At 42.2% G+C, this 20,957-nt stretch overlaps 1 protein-coding gene across 1 annotated transcript; it reads left to right on the forward strand.

The window, feature by feature from the left end:
* The first annotated feature begins 3,155 nt into the window (after window positions 1-3,155).
* On the forward strand, window positions 3,156-14,613 carry smu1a (SMU1 DNA replication regulator and spliceosomal factor a). Its single transcript, XM_084469030.1, has 12 exons — window positions 3,156-3,276; window positions 3,813-4,023; window positions 4,400-4,552; window positions 5,197-5,307; window positions 6,957-7,085; window positions 9,015-9,134; window positions 9,618-9,734; window positions 11,090-11,217; window positions 11,860-11,986; window positions 12,378-12,545; window positions 13,007-13,159; window positions 13,752-14,613. The coding sequence occupies exons 1-12, from the start codon at window positions 3,251-3,253 to the stop codon at window positions 13,848-13,850; spliced, it is 1,542 nt and encodes a 513-aa protein (XP_084325156.1). The 5' UTR covers window positions 3,156-3,250; the 3' UTR covers window positions 13,851-14,613.
* Window positions 14,614-20,957: the final 6,344 nt, after the last annotated feature.

Below are 20,957 nucleotides of genomic sequence, written 5' to 3' on the forward strand. Positions count from 1 at the left end.
GTCAGGTTGACAACATATTCGGATGTGGGAGGAGGAAGACTCCTTCTGCTGGTGGCTGAAAGATGGCATTCTTCAATATGGTCTAGCAGCCCAAATGCACCACAGATCTTTTTTCCACACTGCTCACAACATGCCTCTACATGAAATTCTAACAAATGTTCAGAGAACTGTTTGAATTCGCTTGCTACAAAGAGAGCACTTTATCTGCCCCTGTCATCTAACAGGAAGTGCTCTGAACTGGATGCCTGCCTGCAATTGAGTTGCTCTGTGTGGCCGGGTCTGGTCGCTGCCTGCTTGCACTCTGGCTGCTCTGTGTTGTCTCATCTGTCGGCTGCCTGCCTGCACCCAAGCTTCTGTGTGGCCTTGTCTGTCCGCTGCCTGCCTGACCATGAACTGCTCCCTGGCTCGGTTTGCAGCCTGCCAGGTGAATCTGTCCACTCAGCTGACTGTGAAGAAAGTTTTTTTGGATCAATCCAGGCACAACTAATGGGGTGAAAATAATCTGCTTAGATATTTAAATTGCCTATTGCAAAGGCTAATAGACAACAGTGTTATGGCAACTGTCACCAGCACAGGTTGAATTTGCTAAATATAATAATTTATTATGTTATGATAGCCTCATGCAGGGGATTATTTTTCCAAAGATGTCATATGTACGGGGTAGTTGGATGAATACAGAGGCCTCTACTAATAGTCAAATCTCTTAACCTTTATGCCTCCTTTCCTTAATACAGACGTCATTGTGCGACGGCGGGTATGGCTGACCTCTAGCGTCTCTAGCGTGAAAGTACAATTTTCCAATTTTCTTATGGTGTATATTATGTGCATACTAACCAGCAATAAATGTATTAATTCTGATTCAAATAATTATGTTTCTGGAATTGGTATCCATTATTATCAATTTTCTTCTCTTCTTCTGCTTTACCGCATCTCTCATGCGTCTTCACGTAGAGTCGGTAAACTTCGTCGGTAGCCTGTTTTTTTTTAATATTGCTGCCGTAAAGGATTATGGGATACCAATATCTCCTTTCCTTTCGTAAAGGTTGGTCAGGAGTAACCTATGCTGAAGGAAGCTTAAAGGATGCATCCAGGCTCCTTTCCTAAGCATTTTTAGAATTCAAACCACCTTTTCTCCAAGTACTTCCGGGTCATCTCCTTAGGAAAGGACATTTCCTATGCAAAAAAAGAGAATCCATAGAGGCCCCAATGCTCTGCATGGTATTCAATGCTCTGCATGACAGCCCTCCATTTCCTGCACCCCAGTTCTTACCTGTGCCAATTAGGAGTCTGGTTTACCTATCGTTTACCTAGCATTTCTAAAAATATCAGGATATTTGTCTGATAAAGCTAGCTAGCCAAGTTACTGGTTGTTATAGTCTGTGTCAAACTATCGTCTGCAGTAATGCTGAGCATACCCCCTCGTTCTTTCTAATTACATATTACCACAGACAATGTGTCTGTGTAGTATATAAAAAAAGCATACAAATTTGCGTTTACATACCGATTGATCGACATGAACTGTTAGCACTATGGTTGGACTATGAAGAGACATTCAGAGAGTTCTCCATGCCTTTCCTCACTAGCAGTGTCCCCTCTTTCTTTACTCTCGCTTTCCCTTCTCTTAGTCCCCTCATCCCTTCTTTCCCCAATCTTTAAAGCTGATGCAAGAAGCAGGCATGGCACTGTTAAAACCTATATGCAAGGACAACATGGAGGATAGGGCACAGATATGTTTTGAGTTTATTCACGATTTATATAATTAATTGCGGTAAATAAGTGCAGAGTAAAAATACAAGAAACGTGTACGTATTATATAAATATATATGTATGTATATATATATATGTATGTATCAGAGCTAGTGAGCGGAGCGGTGCGAATATTCCGCTCCTCGCTCACGTAGCCGTTCACTCAGCCCTCCGCTCAAGGTCGCGTCAGGTCGCTCCGCTCAATTTCGCTCCCCGCTCCGCTTAAAAATCCTCCCGCTCCAGAAAAATCGCTCCACGCTCGCTCCACTTTAAAAGAGGGAGAAATAATCTACTACGAATTGCCACCTTAAACAGAAAACTTAAATACTAAAGAACAATCATAGAACATTTATTTTAAAAGATAAAGTGCAACTTCAATACACACATTTGCCTAAAAATAAAGGGATCAGTGGATTTATAAATTGATATGAAGCATATTCAAAAAACTGTGTTCGCGTAGCACACTCATGTTTCCGCGAAATGTGTCTTCTTATTCCAAAGTGAATCTTTACTCACTGAAACAGTGTCACCACGTGGTTGATCTTGCTCTACATTGTGAGTATCTAGTTTTTTTGTAGTAATGGTACACTTGTATGACTTCTCAGTCTCCTTTCTAAAATATTTAGTGAACTCCATCTCCAACGAGCTTACAATGGCCAATATTTGAAATTTACCGGTCGTGTATTAGGAAGAAATGAATTCTGGGTGGATTTGCTTGGGCATGCCTCAGACTCGTGGTGTGAGCGGTATCGGAGCGGAATTAGAGCGGAACAGAGCGGCCGCTCCGGCCTCTGAATAAAAAACGCTCCACACTCCAGCAAACTTCCATCCACTCCGCTCCGAGTAGTAGATTCCTCCACATACAAGTCGAATAGATATTTCTGCCTTTTGCAAGCCAAAAGTGGTAAATACATTTATTTAGAATTTTATTATAGTATAGCATTTATACGTGAACAAATGTAACCAGAAATATCTATTTTATTCCATTTACTTGCAATGGATTTCCTAACTCAACACACTCAACATCATCATGCTGCTTTCATTTGGCAATCATTGATATCATTGATTGTCTTATGTGCAGTCATAAACATTACATTTGTATTCAAGATGCCTTTAGGTACCATGGGAATTGGTTAGGATGTATTATTATTTGAGTTATCAGGATAACAGCCACCCACGACAACTCTACAAGGTCACTGGTATTGTATTCGTAAAAATAATACCAAATTTGTAACAACAACAACTCTACAATAGTACAACAGTTAATCCTCTAAGAATATTATGTTACTTTTTCGGTAGGTGCGAAATAATAATAGGGGAACTGATAACTATCGTGGACCCACAAACGAAAACCAGAATTTAATTAAAACAAGTCATGGACACATTTACTGATCGCTTTTCTACGGAAGCCGGACCAGACCAGACTACAAGCGGTGTTTCCGTTCGTCTTGCGTGTGCTTCTGAAAGTTTTAAGGATATTTCCATTATATCAAGTTAAATAAACATGTCTTTGGAAGTGGAATCCGCAGAGTAAGTCCCCACCGTTTAGAACCCTTATTAGCAGTCCACAAGGCCGATGTGTTATTGCTTATTATGCATCTTGTTTTCACATATTCGCATACTGGGGCCTACATTGCTACACGCTAAGCTAATGCGCTGGGACGCATTGGTGTAACATCGCTGAACAAGGTTTTAATTTGGAGAGATGAATGCAGTCATGCTAATCGAAGAACGTAGATAATCAACCATGCCAACTTGTGTAACGGGCCACATAATTGTCCCTGCATGGTTGCCAACCAGAATAATAATAACGCTGCTAAGTGTTTCTTTAGCAGCGTGCAATACCTTTGAATATACTGGTGATGAATATTATGAACAGCATGAAAACATACGATCTATCCTTTACAAAATCCATTGACGGTATTGTACAAACAAGTATATCACGTATCCTTGATTGGACATGCTAACGTGTGTGTGTGTGTGTGTGTGTGTGTGTGTGTGTGTGTGTGTGTGTGTGTGTGTGTGTGTGTGTGTGTGTGTGTGTGTGTGTGTGTGTGTGTTTTCAGCGTCATCCGTCTGATAATGCAGTACCTGAAGGAAAACAACCTCCACCGGACGCTGGTGACGCTGCAGGAGGAGTCCACGGTGTCGCTCAACACGGTGGACAGCATAGAAAGCTTCGTTGCGGACATCAACAGCGGCCACTGGGACACCGTACTGCAGGCCATTCAGTCGCTCAAACTTCCCGATAAGACACTTGTGGACCTCTACGAACAGGTGTGTTTGAGCTGTAGTCTAGGTTTGGCGGTACTGTTGTAATTGTATTTGGTAATTTAGCAGACGCCTTTGTCCAAAAGAGATGAGGTGTCTTTAAGGAGCAGGTCGTTTGGTGCATCTTGCTCAAGGATGGGCACAGGTTCGATGCAGATATTAGGTACCAAACCCGGGGCCTTTCCTGCTGGTACCCTAACCACTACACTATCCTGCCCACTTGATACCAGCCTCTTCTGTTATAAAATAGGGTTGTGGTTTTCTGTACTTTATTATTCATAGACGGAATATGTAAGTACGATAAACATGACATATCACTGTACTCGATCAGGACGGTCCCGTCTTATCTTTTCATGACCTACTCTGCTCTGTTGTATTCCAGGTGGTGTTGGAGCTGATTGAGCTGAGAGAGCTGGGCGCAGCCCGCTCCCTCCTCAGGCAGACAGATCCCATGATTATGCTGAAGCAGACCCAGCCAGAGCGCTACATACACCTGGAGAATCTGCTGGCCAGGTCCTACTTCGACCCCCGAGAGGTGAGACCCATACAAAATAGCCACTGAGTTACGGGCTGATTGGCTGCTGTGCTTCACTTTCAGATCCAGTGCTGCATTATAAAAAGAAAAAAAGGTTTATTTGTAGGTGTTAAAGACTCTATTCCTACACCCTGTAGAGTGGGGGGGAAAATACATGACGTATTTCCAAGTGAAATAGGAAACAATGTCCTTCTTCTAAAGAATAGACGAGAATAATAATATGATATAATACATAATTTGTAGAATGGAACTGAGCACACCCTGCTTCCATAACATTATGTATATTCATATAAAATAGATGGGTGGGAAAATGTTATAGATTTAAAAGTGGGATTATCGGTTTGTCCTTACTGTAGCATTTACTTTAGCACAATTTTTTTTTTGCCTTAGCACTACTTTGTATTTTTATTGTATTGTATTATATTCTGTTTCTTCTACTGCTGCTGTGCTCTAACAACCCCCCCCCCCCCCCCCCCTCCGGGGGGATTAATAAAGTGTTATCCATCTATCTATCTATTTATCTCCTGTGTGTGTGTGTGTGTGTGTGTGTGTGTGTGTGTGTGTGTGTGTGTGTGTGTGTGTGTGTGTGTGTGTGTGTGTGTGTGTGTGTGTGTGTGTGTGTGTGTGTGTGTGTGTGTGTCCAGGCCTACCCAGACGGCAGTAGTAAGGAGAAGAGGCGAGCGGCCATCGCTCAGGCCCTGGCTGGGGAGGTCAGCGTGGTGCCACCCTCCCGCCTCATGGCCCTGCTTGGACAGGTGGGTGACCCCCCCCCCCCCCCACACACACACACCACCGTCCTTTCAAAATAAAGGTCAAGCTTTTAAGGTTCATTGGCCACTACCTCATGATTATCTATCACTGGATTGGATTTCTCGTTGGAGTTTATTGGCCCGCCTCAAATGTCTGGAAATGTAGATGTCACAGCAGTAAGAGGGTAAAAATTATAACTATATTTTGAAGGAGACATAATTAGTGATGATATTGATTAATGCTGCTTTGCGGTTGGACTGTGTTCCAGACATATACACTAACAATTAGAGCTGAACGATTTGTTGAAATAATCTAATTGTGACTATTTAGACCAATATTGCGATTGCGTTTTAGAATGTCATTTTTCTTTTTAAAGTTCCTTATGTTCCATGTTCTTATGTTATTCACTAAACACAAGCAGTAAATCATTCTACAGTATGACCAGCACAACATTGGAAGCAGTCAACATATAAACTGATCTTTCCTTGAGGCCAGGCCTATGTGTTGAGATGATTCGATATTATAACATCTTTATTTAACTATTAAATTGTACAAGAAAAAATGAATACAAATGTTTCTATCTCCAGTCAGTAACAGTAACAAATCACACAAACTAAAGTGCAGAAATAAATATGTGGCTCTACCACTCTAAAAATATGTAGATATCTCAAAGTCGTAATAAACATGTAATATGTAAAATGTGCGACTTGACAAGGGGGCGTGCTGTACCGTTTAATCCAGCATCTTTAACAAAGCCGTAAACCTGGCCATGGTCCCCTTTTTGAGAGGCGTAGTATCTCTCCCAATGAACTCCGCTATCGCCTTAGTCATTTCGCTATGCCGTTTTAAATGGTGGTCATATCTGAATCAATTCGGTTAGTGATCCCTGCCGGGTGGTCTACTTGACACACTGGTGGTCTGGTTTTTTGTCAGGCCGAGTGCAAATACCAACGAATCCAAGACAAGTTTGAGACAATACAAAAACGTCTAGAGTCCAGTCCGTTTCTCCAGTGTCTTTATCAAAGCTGTAAACCTGTCACTGAGTTATAAGATCCTTCCCTATGTACTCATGAGTCATTTTGCGGTTTTGAATCTCGTTCATATGGAGTTATACTCGTTTATATGGATGATACTCTGGATAATTTTGGTCAGTAATCCCTGCCTATTTGACACGCTCAAGTTTTTTTTTTTTTTTCATGTCAACGTCAACAAATTGAAGTGTAGCGTGGCAAGTTGTTTTCCTCATCTGCTGCTGTCACTCACATGTCACATGAGCGTAGCTATGAACCAGCTGTTTAAGATTGCGACCCTCTGATGGTTAGATTGGTTAGATTGTGTAAGATTAAAACAAACACTTTATTTATTTTTTTATCGCAGCCTTTGCTATTTGAAAATCACGTTCTATTACATTGCGATGTCAGTTTGAATTAGATTAATCGTTCAGCCCTACTAACAATAGTCATTCAGTGCAGAATAAAAGATGGCATTAGTTACAGCAAGTTAAAGCAACATAATTAAAGGCAGGATAGTTTAGTGGTTTTGGTGTCTCATCCTGTGTTCAATCTTCAATGTCTGCAGCCCAGCTATACTCATCCTTGAGCAATGTATCGAGCCACTACCTTCCGGTTAAGGTGTGTCTCTGCTCTCTCCCCAGTCTCTTAAGTGGCAGCAACACCAGGGGCTCCTCCCTCCAGGGATGACCATCGATTTGTTCAGGGGAAAGGCAGCCGTGAAAGATGTGGAGGAGGAACGCTTTCCCACGCAGCTCAGCAGACACATCAAGGTACAGGCCCCTCACCCTTTTGCCCTCTGTTTGCACCACACCAAGCCATGGCATGTGTTTTTACATATCAAGGTTTTTTTCTGTGAATAACATGAGGTGACTTTTCAAGTCTTAACAAATATACAAAAACATAGTCATACATTGTATTAGGGGTGGGAATCTCTTAGCACCTCATGATTCGATTCAGAGTTCAACAATTAGATTCTAAAACTTTTATTGATGCAAAAATTTCAATGCGTGATTTTCAAAAATATATGCTTCCATCATCCGATTGCGCCCCCCAGCGATAGTCGATATGATCGGCCGGTTTCATGTAACGCCGGATGCAACTACTCCGCTCCGCTCATTCATTATTTTTGAAGCTGATTTATTACATTATAAAATTGCCGTTTCATTTTAATCTTTTCTTAACTATAAGGATGGTCTTCCCATTGGACCAGCCTGAGCCTCCACTGATTTTAGTTTCTGTACGTCACTGCCAGTGGTGCTGTCATGATGACACAGTCGGTGTGTGTATTACTTTGTAATAGTCGACTCAATAGTGAACCCTACTGGCACTTATTCTGATTGGTTTGGGGTGGGTGCGGCTACTTTTGAACTTAAAGAGATGGCATCAGCAGCTGCAGTAGTTCGCAATTGGTCCGTTGGTACTTTTATGCACACCGAACTTGACCGCTGTCAAGGAAAGTGGATTTTTTGCCTGATTCACGTCTTTCTTATCACTCCGCAAGTAGTCCGGTAACTTATCAACCCCAGCGTGTCTGCTTGCTAAGCGACATCAACGCCTTTGGCGGAATATTTCTCTTTCGTCGCTGTGCTGTCCTCCTCCTTAATTGAAGGAGCAGGCAGAAAAAAGCTCTCTCCTCCTGGGCTTTCATTAAAATCAAATACATAAAAATGTTGCCGCCGGTCCAGATGTGTCAGGTGTGTGCGAGAGACATACGGACGTACGCTAAACACTTTTGTAAATGCCACGTATACAGTAGATTCGGATCGCATGATAGGAATAGATCTATTCCGATTAGAAATCGAATCGAATCAGAAGTGTCCAAGTAAACGCGGCTACTGACATAATTATCTGAAATTGTCTTTTCTAATATTTCATTAGTTTGATCATATAGCCTGATATCAACTCCTAAATAATTTTAAAATATCTATACTGCCCCGTAAGCTGTGCACAGCCTTGACTATAAAATATGGTGAAAGAAAACGCATGGTTTGAGTGTAGATACACATATCAGTGTTTCCCATACATAGGATTTATGGGATGATTTTTGATCAATTTGCCCCCGTTCAAGTCGATTTTTTTTCTATTTATTTTTTCTATTGAAAGTTTTTCAAAGTGACATGCAGCGGGGTGTGATGTCATTTCGCCGTGCGAGCAGTGCTACTGAGTGCGTTTCCACATGTGTCAGTTAACTTCAATTACAATTTGCGGGGCTTTGAAAGCTAAGTAAAAGTAGCCACCACACAGCACACCACGCTGTTTTTCCGGCAATAAAAAAAAAATCGCCATGTCATCGGCATTTTGAGACTATCGTTGATAGAATCCATCGACCGTCGATAGAACCGACCATCGGCCCATTCCTAACGTGGACCGTAACCCCCCCCCCGCAACCCCTGCTAAAAAAATCTTCCTGCGCATCTGCGCCTGCGTGTTGTCTGCGCAGAGAACCCGCAGGCAGAAAGGAGAGTTTTCCGTAGCGCTCTGCAGCAGGCAAACACAATGTTGCAGCAGGCGAACAAATAAAATGTTTTAAATTCTGATTATTAACTTATCAGCATCGAGACTGAATCATTCTAGAGGGAATCGTGATGCATCGATGAATCGATTTATTTTTCCCATCCCTATTGTGCATGCATGTAAATGTATGCATCGTTTTTCGTGAATTTCTTTCAGGGCCTAACCAACTTTTTGTCTGTGTTCAGTTTGGACAGAAGTCCCATGTGGAGTGTTCTCGCTTCTCTCCTGACGGCCAGTACCTGGTAACGGGATCAGTGGACGGCTTCATCGAGGTGTGGAACTTCACCACCGGCAAGATCAGAAAGGTACCACACGCATGTGCACATACAGGGTACGTGGCCTTTACGTGGGGCTGAATTTAGAGGTGGTAGTCGGTGATCTGATTTAATACAATTTAATTTATTTATTTAAGGTTTATTTGAATAGGGACAGATACAGTGTTCCGATGATGATGCATCATAGTGTTTCTAGCCAAAGCTAATTTATGACACTTGTCCCTAGTAGGGCTTTTGGATAAAAAAATATAATACAGATTAACATTATTAAAAGTAAGAAAATAGAAATGAAATAAAATGGCAAATTAAAGTATTAAGTATGCAAGCATGATTGTTGCTGAATTGGCCACAATTTTGTGTTTCTTTTGAAGGTGTCAAATGTAGGGATAAATTGTGTGTGTGTGTGTGTGTGTGTGTGTGTGTGTGTGTGTGTGTGTGTGTGTGTGTGTGTGTGTGTGTGTGTGTGTGTGTGTGTGTGTGTGTGTGTGTGTGTGTGTGTGTGTGTGTGTGTAGGATCTTAAGTACCAAGCGCAGGATAACTTCATGATGATGGACGACGCCGTGCTGTGTATCTGCTTCAGCCGAGACACAGAGATGCTGGCAACAGGAGCCCAGGACGGGAAGATCAAGGTTAGCAGCCCAGACAACGGCTATGTTACTCTTTCTCTCTCTCTCGCTTCGCCTCGCTTCCTCTTTATCGCCATCTCTGGCATTCCTTTTCTTTCTCCCTTAGTTGCAGGGTTGCAACTTGGACTGTGCCAGAGCCTGACTGTCAGCAGAGTTTATTGTGAACTTATTGCTTAAGTATAACTACTTACTCGTTTGCCAGTTAAGAGAAGGTTAAATTGAACTGTCTCTTCCTGTTTACCTCTAGAATCATTGCATTTATGGTTTATTCCTTAAAAGTACACATCATACAATAATTTACAATACATGAGTTCACAACTGTACGCGGATATAGAAAATGTTTTTTTTTATTATTATGTTACACCTTTCCTGTTGTCGGCTCCCAGACCGTAGTCGAGGAGCTTCTCTGACGTTCTCTGTGGAGACGTCGATGTTCTCTCGGGGGTACCACCCTTCCCTTTGACAGTGGGGTCTCCTTATAGGTCGGAATATGGTCAGAATGAAGCGGCCGCTGATTATAGACAGGCTGGGTACTTTATTCTTAGTTTCACTAACGTTACAATACACGTTTGCACACAACCAGACTCGTTTATTACTTCACTAAACTGACACACGCTACTGCTCGCTCACCTTGTTCATCCACTCACACACACACAGCGCCATTCTCGCTGTTGTCAATAACACTTATTATTGACAACGGTTAGCTGAACATTATAGGGTCCTGGCCTTCCACTCCCTGTTTTCTCAATTAAACACAGATGTCAACTACATTTGTCCCAGTGTTGGATGTGATATGAAGCAAAAAAAAGACGCTCTCTTTCTCCGGTAACGCAGTTGTTCACAACGCCTTTCTTCTTCGTTGTTTGTTCTTCGTTATTTGTCTGTAACTCATGCTCCAATCTTTTATCGATCGATGCAGATGTTGTGGATGCAACTGAATATATGATTCATCTCTGCAGCAACTTTTAAGATGACCGCGATGAGTTCTGCCCATTATGCCTCCGTTGCTGTCTGCGGTCAGACCAAAACACACCTGAGTGACGGGGGCCGTCCTTATCCGCCTCTTGCGAACCTCGACCCTACGTCATATCCCGCCCCTTGTGTGTTATCGGTATCGGCCTTTAGGAGCTGAAAGTTATCGGTTTAAAAAAAAAGTTAGCGTGCAGCCCTAGTTTATTCATCTACTTGTTCAACTCTTAAACAGTGGAGGAAATTCAGTCCTGCTACTTAAGTCTCCAGCCGGCATTACCGCCACATTGTCATTTTGCATACTTTGGCCAGTCTTTTACTTCTGAACCTGGAATTCCGCTTTTGTTCCTAAACTGAACATTCTGATGCAATATTACTTGTGTGTACAGGTGTGGAAGATCCAGAGTGGTCAGTGCCTGCGGCGGTTCGAGCGTGCCCACAGTAAAGGCGTGACGTGTGTGAGCTTCTGTAAGGACAGCAGCCAGCTGCTCAGTGCGTCCTTCGACCAGACCATCAGGTAACCATGACCTCTACCGCCCCAGCCAATCTGATTATTGAATGATGGATGGATCGAGGGACGGATGGAAAGAAAGTTGATAGGTCCAAACATCCATCTGTCCAGTTCAGATGGTTGACTGGATGGATGATTGATGAGTATATGGATAGTTTGATGGATAATGGTCACAATAGTGGCATGAATATGGAGGAAGATGCACTTAAATCACATTTTCATAGAAATTTTTATGACAATACAGTCGCAGAAAGCTCCACAGGCCCATATCGAATCCTACAAAAAAAATTGTAAAATGAAAATATAATTAAAGCATATCTGTCAAACTGTTATGAATAGTTCTAGGGAAGTAGATACAAACATTATGGAAAGCTAAAATAATGCCGTAGTTTGTAATCAGAATCTCAGAGCACCTCCGTTTCCAACTCCAGAACCAGTCTTTAAGACCCTAGTGTTCTATAACCCAGTCCGTTGTAAAAGCTAATCTAGTCTGTTCTAGGACACAGACTTTAAGACCCCAGATTCTGTACCAGAACCCAGATTCTATGTTCCATGTCGCTAGCGGCAGACGTGCCAAGATTCTGTGACCCCAGACTCTGTGTTAGACCCACAGTGGTAAGCCCTGGTCTGTGTGTTTGTTGCCATTAGAATCCACGGCCTGAAGTCTGGCAAGTCTCTAAAGGAGTTCAGAGGTCACTCATCGTTTGTCAATGAGGCCACCTTCACGCCAGACGGACACCACATAATCAGTGCCTCATCGGACGGCACCGTCAAGGTAAGCATGGCAGTGGGTTCCTACAATAATGTAACAGTTGGTAGCATTGAGATGTCTTTATCTGGAATTTGATTGTTCTCTTGCCTTTTTAAATGACTGGGTGGCCTTTTTGTTTGAAGGATGCTTCATGAAAAACCCTTGCCTAAAATCAGCAATAATTCTAATTACTATGTTGAAATAAACTAGTGTAGTGGCTAAGGTGACTCTTGTCATACACTCGCCACACACACACACACGCAAATTTAGCTTGATACTGAATCACTCGCGGAGAAAAAAAAAGAAAAGTTTGCGGTTCATACGAGGAACCTCGCCAATGTAATGCGAGTACAACAATCGCTTTGGTGTTGGTGTGAATGCACCTTAAGTCGCCCTGGTTCTCTCTGATTCTCAGGTGTGGAACGTGAAGACCTCAGAGTGCACCAGTACATTCAAGTCCCTGGGTACGTCTGCCGGCAGCGATATCACGGTGAACAACGTGGCCCTGCTGCCCAAGAACCCAGAGCACTTTGTCGTGTGCAACCGCTCCAACACCGTGGTCATTATGAACATGCAGGGACAGGTACGTTGTGCTGGAGGAACCGGGAGCTGGTCTGGCTAGTGGTAGAGTCCCTATATTACCACTGTGATTTTTATTAAGAGTTACAATCCATGTCCCTGATGGCTCCGCCTGCCAGCTGGTACAGTCCCTAAAGGCTGATTGATCAGAGCGGACACTCTCACTTTTGATGTCACTAAAGGGTCGATTATGGATGGTCTTGTAACTGCAAATAAACCACATATCAAGACTGGTCATAAAATAAGGGCTATTGATCACCTACAGCTCAGATGTTTGCCTGTTCTGGTTAATCAGTCAGTAAATGACTTTACATGTAGACTCTCATCATGCAATATCATACTATCTATTTTGAAGAATTTTAAGACTATGCATGGATGTGTTTCTTAAATGTGTTGTATGTAATGGACTGTATGTATTCATCTATATGTTTGTTTGTGTGTGTATTTATCGTGGGTGTTGTTCAGATCGTGAGGAGTTTCAGCTCTGGTAAGAGAGAGGGCGGTGACTTTGTGTGCTGTACTCTGTCGCCGCGAGGGGAGTGGATCTACTGCGTGGGAGAGGACTTTGTGCTGTACTGCTTCAGTACCGTGACGGGCAAACTCGAGAGGACTCTGACGGTAAGAACGCCCCTCCCTCACTGCGCTGGGTGATCCATGGATAATATGACACCCAGACTTTTTAAAGGTGCCATGACGTGCCACCAGGTGTGGTGTGATTAGCCGTTACAAGCCGTTTTGGAAATCTGCCCCTTATGACATCATAAGGAGCAGAAAGTGGGCGTGTCCACCTAGATGTGTGCTGGATAGATCAGTCCACCAGCCTACCCAGTGGACTGTAGCAAACGGTGCTCATCTATCCGTCACACATCTAGGTGGACACGCACACCTGTGATGTCTTAAGGGGCTGATTTCCTAAACGGCTTGTAACGGCTAATCACACCACACCTGGTGGCATGTCATGGCACCTTTTTAAATGATGTGTGTAAGATTCAAAAACACTCAATTGAGGGGGGGCATGAAAAACGGCATCTCTTCACATCCGCACCATTTTCTATATAATTCAGCCCCAATTTCTAGATTTGCATTTTATTTAGCTGTTTAAAAGTAACCTGTCCCCTTCTATGGGGCACTTCATTCTGGAACTACTACTGTCATATTAGGGATTATACTTCTTCATTCAATACTGACTAGTCTCCTTTCCCCCCGCCAGGTGCATGAGAAAGATGTGATCGGCATCGCCCACCACCCGCACCAGAACCTGATCAGCACCTACAGCGAAGATGGTCTCCTGAAGCTCTGGAAGCCATGAGTCTGGTCCTCCACCACGTCTGGACTCCATCCCAACCCACCTCCTCTCCTCCACCTCACCCTTCTCATCATCCTCTTCTTCCAGCTAGCTTCAATGTCTTTAAAGAGGAGCCACATGCTAAAAGTCAAACTGCAGCTACAGCTTCCTCTCTGATTAAGACGGGTTATTACACTTGTTTATTTTTTTCTTGATTGGGTAACATTCATTTTGATGGATCGATTGCCAATCGGAAACAACCATTTGACGTTTTTGGCAGTTCACTGCAAGTCGAATTGGACTGTAGCTGGTGGGGGATGATGTTTGTGGTGGGTTACCAGTTATTTTATTTGCTAATTTTGGTTTTCTGGGTTGAGAGAGTTATTTAGAAAAAAATCCTGTAAATATTTTTTCTGAGGTTGTTTTTTGTTTTTTTAATATCTGGTTAAATAGTGCTTATGTTTTGGTTGTGTGTTATATTTCATTTGGAATAATACAGAAACAATATGGACACAAGGATATTTTTTTTATTTATAGTGATTGATGTGCTTTGTGAAATGTTCCATTCTATCGATAAGTATCTTAATTTTAACATTTCTACCAGCATTTGATGTCAATTTATCAACTGCGTGTCACCCATTTCTCATTCTGGAATAACTTTTCTTTTTCTTTTTTTGATTTCGTAACCTGTATTAAATGCGTCAATTGCTTTAAATGTACACATACAGTCCACTTCCACACAATTATTTTTATATTAATTGTCTGCCATTAAAGCTATTTAACCAGATGACTATTGACCACAGCGGGAAGTGTCTGTTTTTCTGACTACATAGGGAAGTGTCATTATTTACTACCAGGTTGAGCACAAAATTTGATGGGATGGGTGGTTACGACCCAAGCCAACTAGTCCAGGCAAAGTAGCGTTTTACAAGACTAATTGTAAAAAAAAATTTGCAGCCTAGATTTAGACATTTCTACGAGGTGTCCAGAACAACATACTAAAAGTCCTAAGAAATCCTAGTTGAGGAAATATGTTTAATTCTCATCAATCCGAGATGTGTGCCAATAAGGCCAGGCAACAATACGCGGTTTTGCTGTTGCTAGCTTCTCATAACACTGCAAAGCTACTTTACAAACGGTGGAAGACTGATGTGTGGCCCGCCTGGTCTGAAATACTTGCTAACTACAAAAGAGAAGCAGTTTTGGTGTCTGGCAAAATTATTTGAAAGACCTGGAATGTCTGGAGTGTGTCTATCTGGTTTTCCCATCTGTCTTCTGTGTAAGTGAATCGTTTAGTTGGTAAGAATGACTTCTGCCTGTAATCTCGTAATCTTACCAACAATACCAATCATTAGTAAATCTACCAGCCCAAAATGTAATCTCACCACGTTACTAATGACTAAGATGGCTATTCTGGCTTTCTTCTGATGTTATCTGTGGGGGAATGTCATTAGGAAAGGCTTGTTTGCAAATAAAAAATAATTTAGAAAGCAACTGGAGGCAAGATTATGCAATCAATTCCTAAGATCAATATAAGTATTTTTGTGGTAAGTGGCAAGTGACTTCAAATTTATTGTGTTTATGCATAGGTTGCACTTACTGAATGGACATAAATGTGTTAGTTATTTATTTTGGCCCCTGTTTTTTCTACTTGTGACTGTATGGCTTTTTGGCTATAAGTCAATTAAGCCTAGTGTTGAGCTAATTTGCATATTTAAATTTGATTTTTCCAAGAAACTTGTAAAACAAAAATGTTACTTTTCATGTATACTTTAACTTTGTGAGGTTTGATTGTGATAGGAGTAAAGGAAAAATAAGCCCATTAGGGTGCATTTTGGGCATATTCGATACAGTGGCTACAGAGCTCGACATATCCATAAACTATATGTGTCCGGGATGCCCAACCCTCTCTTGGTAGCGATCATCAAAATCAACGGCTGCCCAAAACAAGCTCCACACACCGTTGCGTTATACTATGTGTCCGAGAAACCTAAATCTCTCTCGGAAGCCACAATCAACCGCTTCCCAGACAGAGCTCGCTCTCAGGTCTACAGCGGGATGCTACTTGAAATGCACTACAAAATTGTAGGGGGGGGGGCAGCACGTGACCTGAGCCCGGGATGTGACTTGACCTCGAGGTGGAGCTCGACCACGTCAGGCAGCACTTTTTGATAGGGTAGCATGATTCAATAGACTGACAATGGAGCATACATTGGCACAACAATGAACAATTTATACAACTACCCTATCATTGACCTGAAGCTTGAAACCTTTTATTAATGTCTCAAGTGTAGTTCCTTTCCTTGTCAACTCCAAGTCAATTGAAGTCATGACAGCCCACCCCAGAAGTTCAGGGTTCCTGACCCTCCGTTCTCCAGCAGACGACCGACTGACATTTCATGCCACAGATGAGTAACATAACTGCATTTTGTAAGCTATACATGTTGCTGCGTGTGAATTTTTTTTCACAGGAAATGTTTTTTTTTTTTTTGCGTGATCTAACTTGTTGTTTGCGCAATATTCCTTGACCATGCTTACATGCTAATGCTAGCAAGGTGCAACGCATTGGAAGTTTTGGCCCAGGTCCAAAACCTAGACATTCGGTTCATATTTTGATACCTTAACCATCCTTTCTATTTATTTTTATTTTACCACAATTTATCTATTTCTTTTTTATATCAAACTGGATATTATTATATTTAGCAGATGCTTTTGTCCAAAGCGACTTACAAACATTCACACACTGATGGCAGTCAGCCTTGGTGACAGCAAGCACTTCGAGAAGCATTTATGGTTAGGTGTCTTGCTCAGGGACACTGACGGTACGTGCACTGGTGGCTCGTTCGCAAACGAATCAGTTCGAACGAACGACTCTTTAAAACGAACGAACCGACCTGATTCGCCGCTCTCGTTCGTCATCGTTCGTCTCATTCTCGTCGAGACTCGACTCCCAGCTCCACCCACTAGTCGCTGAGTTGCGCTGACTCGCGAGTCGCCGTTCGTTCACTGACTGTGTTTAGCTGTGAAGACTCGAGGACTGAGAAGTCACGAGAGTCAGCCGGGCAACAACATCCTGATTCCGAACATGAAGCGCTCCTCAGCTAAAAGGAACTTAGTTAATGTTGTGTTGATTGATGACCGTTTGCACCATTGCACGATCGTTGACAACGATGAGAACGTGCATTCGCGATTCGTTTAAAGAAGAACGAGGGAGGAGCCGAGTCTGACCGACTCAGGAACTGAGAATCATGATTCACCGCTACTGGAAATGCGAACGAACGAACAAACAAATGAACGACTCTTCTTGGCGAACTGACTGTCGTGAACTGATTCATTCAAACGAATCATGAAATCCACCACTAACGTGCACACTACCTCCGTCCGTTGACGGATGGGCGAGGGCGTGTCTGATGTATGGGGGAGTAGTCTTTGTGGATGCAGCCTGCAGCCAATCAAATCGCTCGTCATTGGACAGTCCCAGTAGTGTATTTGCATAACCGTGATCTGATTGGCCGACGGATCTGTCGCTGCCCGAAAAGTTGAAAATGGAGGCAACGGAGCTGACTGGATGGACGGACCAACAATGCATTTCGTGAGCACCCCAAGCAAAGTCAGTGACATTTTTTCAAGGTTTTCCAAAACATTAAAGGTACAGCAAAATCCATCTCAGCAAAAACATTGAGCATGTCGCCCCCTGTCTTCACGGCGGTACAAAACTTTTGAAGACCTCCTTACTTATGTTTAATTTATTTGAATAAAATTGATGCATGCCACTTTCTGGATGTAGATTTTACAAAACCATTTTGTGTGTGTGCAGACGATAACTCCACAGGATGTGGAATCCTGCTGACAGGATGTGAGACGGCAGGCGCGTTGTTAGACTTGGGCATTCAGATCTTTTGGGAATAGTCCCGGATCGCTGTGCCGTCAAATAAAACATAAAAATTATGAAAATAGCCCCATGGAGCAAACTTTTACGTATGTGGTTGCATTACCAGCAGCCACAGATGCAACATTGTTGCCAGTTGAAACCGCAAAATTCTGACGTGTTCTTATATGGGGATGCTTGTGGACAGTAGGGGTACACACTCAGGAGGAGGAATGACCTCTCACACATGATAACTTTATCATGATAAATTATTTAAAATAAACCTGCCACGTTAAATCAATGAGCTTGATGTTTTGCTTTCATAAATAGGTTATAGGCTGTTTCACTACCAAATATGTCCGTGCGCATCTCTCCGAGTGACGTAACTAGCCACCAGACAGTGATTTAAAAAAAAAAGAAGAAGAGTCACGTTGATTGCAAAAGTAACTTATTAATTACAAGTCTAAACTGTGGAAAATAGAAAGATATGGGGGGCGGTCGATGGCAGCCTCCACAGCAACCATGACAGTCACGTGACGTTGACGCAGGCCCATTGAAAAGAATACGCGTGTCACATGTTTAGAGCCGTCATTGTAATGCATACATTCTGGTGAGAGACTGGGTTTAAGGGACGTGGTTAGTTTCAGTTTTTGAGGTGGTCTGCTGCAAAAATCTGATTGTTGTTTTGACAAATCCATATCTAGAGCGTGCATTGTGCAGCCCGCCCCCCCTCTTTTGAGGTCGAAAAACTCCAGATTGAAATGCATTGGTTTATTAGATGATTAGCCTATTCTGATAGGCTAGTCATTCAGGAGGTGGCATCTAATTGTTGTACATTTGATCTAGTCCGAATATCTCTGGGCTGGCCTTTCCTATAACTCTTTCATGCTTTCTGTAGTACCACCACCTGATTCCTGGCTGTTCCAGGTCTGTCCTGTCACTTTGGTTTCATCCTTCCTCTGGATCCGTCCTTGGGCCAGTGGGATTTGTCTAAACCCGTAGAGGATCAGAGTAGGCTCGCCAGCTTCAGCCTCATCATGTGGCTGTTGCTCCTGTTGGGGACCACAATGGAAATAAGTCTGGGACTTTTGTGTTTCAATCCTCAATTGTATTCTCATGTGTGTGTAAGTGTGTGTCGATACAACAAAACAAATCAAATCAAAATCAAATCCTGGCTTGGCTGGTCAGCTCCGGGCGTCTCTGCATCTGGCTCCTGCTCACACTCTGGAACTCGTGTTTCTATTGTTGGAATATAAACTCATGTACAGCAGTTAGTGGTCAAACATATTTTCTTAATTCTATTTCTTATTGCTCTAATGGAGGTCCCTTATGGGGGCCTCGAATAATAGGTGAAGGCATGGGTCGACCCATAAGCATTTCATACGGGGTTAGATGCATCATTCTATTAGCTTGCATGTGATAACTCATTAGTGCTAGTGGTAGTGCATCTACACAATTCAATTGAGTCAAAAGTTAGATTACAGTATCCACACTTTGATTTAATTTCTCACTATTTCCCTCCTTGCTTATCGTTAAATGATAAGCAAACCTAAAAACGCCATTGGTGCAACCAACTTCCCTTACTTAAAGTCCCTAACCTTAAAGGGGTAGTTCAGGATTTTGGACATCGGGTCTCATTTCCAAGTGAGCCAGTGTGTTATTTATCATTGGAGACCGTTTTCAACACTTTTCATTCAGTCCTTCTAGTTGCAGAAAATGCTGGTGCTAGGCTAGCGCAAGTCGAGGGGAACTGCTAGCCTGCCAATAAAAACTGTTTTACCCACTCCAAAGTACACCCGATGCAAACCAATTATAATGCCAGACTATCGATGTAAATGTCTGTGTTGATAGAATAGTGTTAGAAATAAACTTGCATTGCATTTAGTTTATAATCCCTGTAGTTGGAAGCGGCGGACTGATATTACCTGGAGTGTGCTTCTCTGTTTACCTTCTGCTGTAGTGAATTGGTTGCTACACCGGAGCAAAGTGAAATTCCGCCACTGCTGAGAAAGTAGTCCCCCAAAATGTAATGTGATCATTGCGATACAAGGACAGTTTTATTTCTAATATTATTCTATCAACACAGACATTTACATCGATATTGGTGGGTTACCATCAGCCGCCTTGAAACCACACTGTTCCCGATATTAACAAAGTTATGCACTAAACCGAAAACGTAACTTGAGTTAGTATATACTGTTTTATAAACGAAAACGCAACATGTCTCGTTCTAAGTTCACCACTCCCGCTGCCTGAGCCAACATATCTGACTCCTGTTCCTCCTCCATCTTTCACCCCACCCGGCTCTTCCTATGATGTTTGCAGCTCGTCACTTCACAATCAAGTGAGTCAATGCTCACAGTGACTCTGCCAAGTAATTGTGACTGTGCCTGCCTTAGGTTGTCCCGGGTTTCAAGGTGGGATCTTACCCGTCGTTGGCTAACCAGCCTTCCATACTGGCTTATTGCAGGATGCCCTGCCTGGGATACAATCAATTTCCACCCATTAGGGGGTATAGATTGCAAAGTGGAGGGATGGAGACAGTCTTCTTCCCAATACTACAGAAATGGTTAGACAAAGATCCTCCTGATATTACAATGTAGTATGAAAAATGTATGTCCATCTTGCCATTGGAGAGATTATAACATGTTCTAAGAGATACGCTTGATGTTTTTGTAAGGGAATGGTCCCCATTAGAAATATGCCTGAAAGAAGAATGGTCTAGAGTAATATGTATAGGGGTATGAATTTGAAAAGTGACTGAATAAGCACAGGAAATATTTCATTTTGTACTGCAACTGCTAGTGTTATTTTACTTTACTCTTTTATTTATTTTTTATTTTTTGTGACTGTCTGTTTATTTCTTGTGTATGTTGTGTATCGCTTTTGTGGTTCCTTGTATTGTCTCAAAATAAAGAAAAAAAACAATAAAATATTGTTGAATAAAAAGTAGGCCTATAAATAGCATGCTTTTAGACATTATATACATATATATATGCTTGGATAGTGAGGTTAGTAAAGTTTGAATCATTGTTGTAGTATAAACTATGAAGGAGTTGAGTTTAGGAAGAATATTAGGAAGAAAACTGTCTTATTTTATTTATTTTATATTTTATTTTATATTTTTTTCTTTAAGTTCTAAAAAACACCTTGATTTCGTGTGTATGTGGAGAACATTTATAGTTTTTCTTTCGCTAGACAAGTTCGATGAGTAATCACCGCAAGGAGTGCCACATTTTGACTGTTTATGGGGTCTAAATATT

Source organism: Micromesistius poutassou (genome assembly GCF_964030765.1).
Source record: "Micromesistius poutassou genome assembly, chromosome: 6".
In the NCBI taxonomy this organism is placed as follows: domain Eukaryota; kingdom Metazoa; phylum Chordata; class Actinopteri; order Gadiformes; family Gadidae; genus Micromesistius; species Micromesistius poutassou.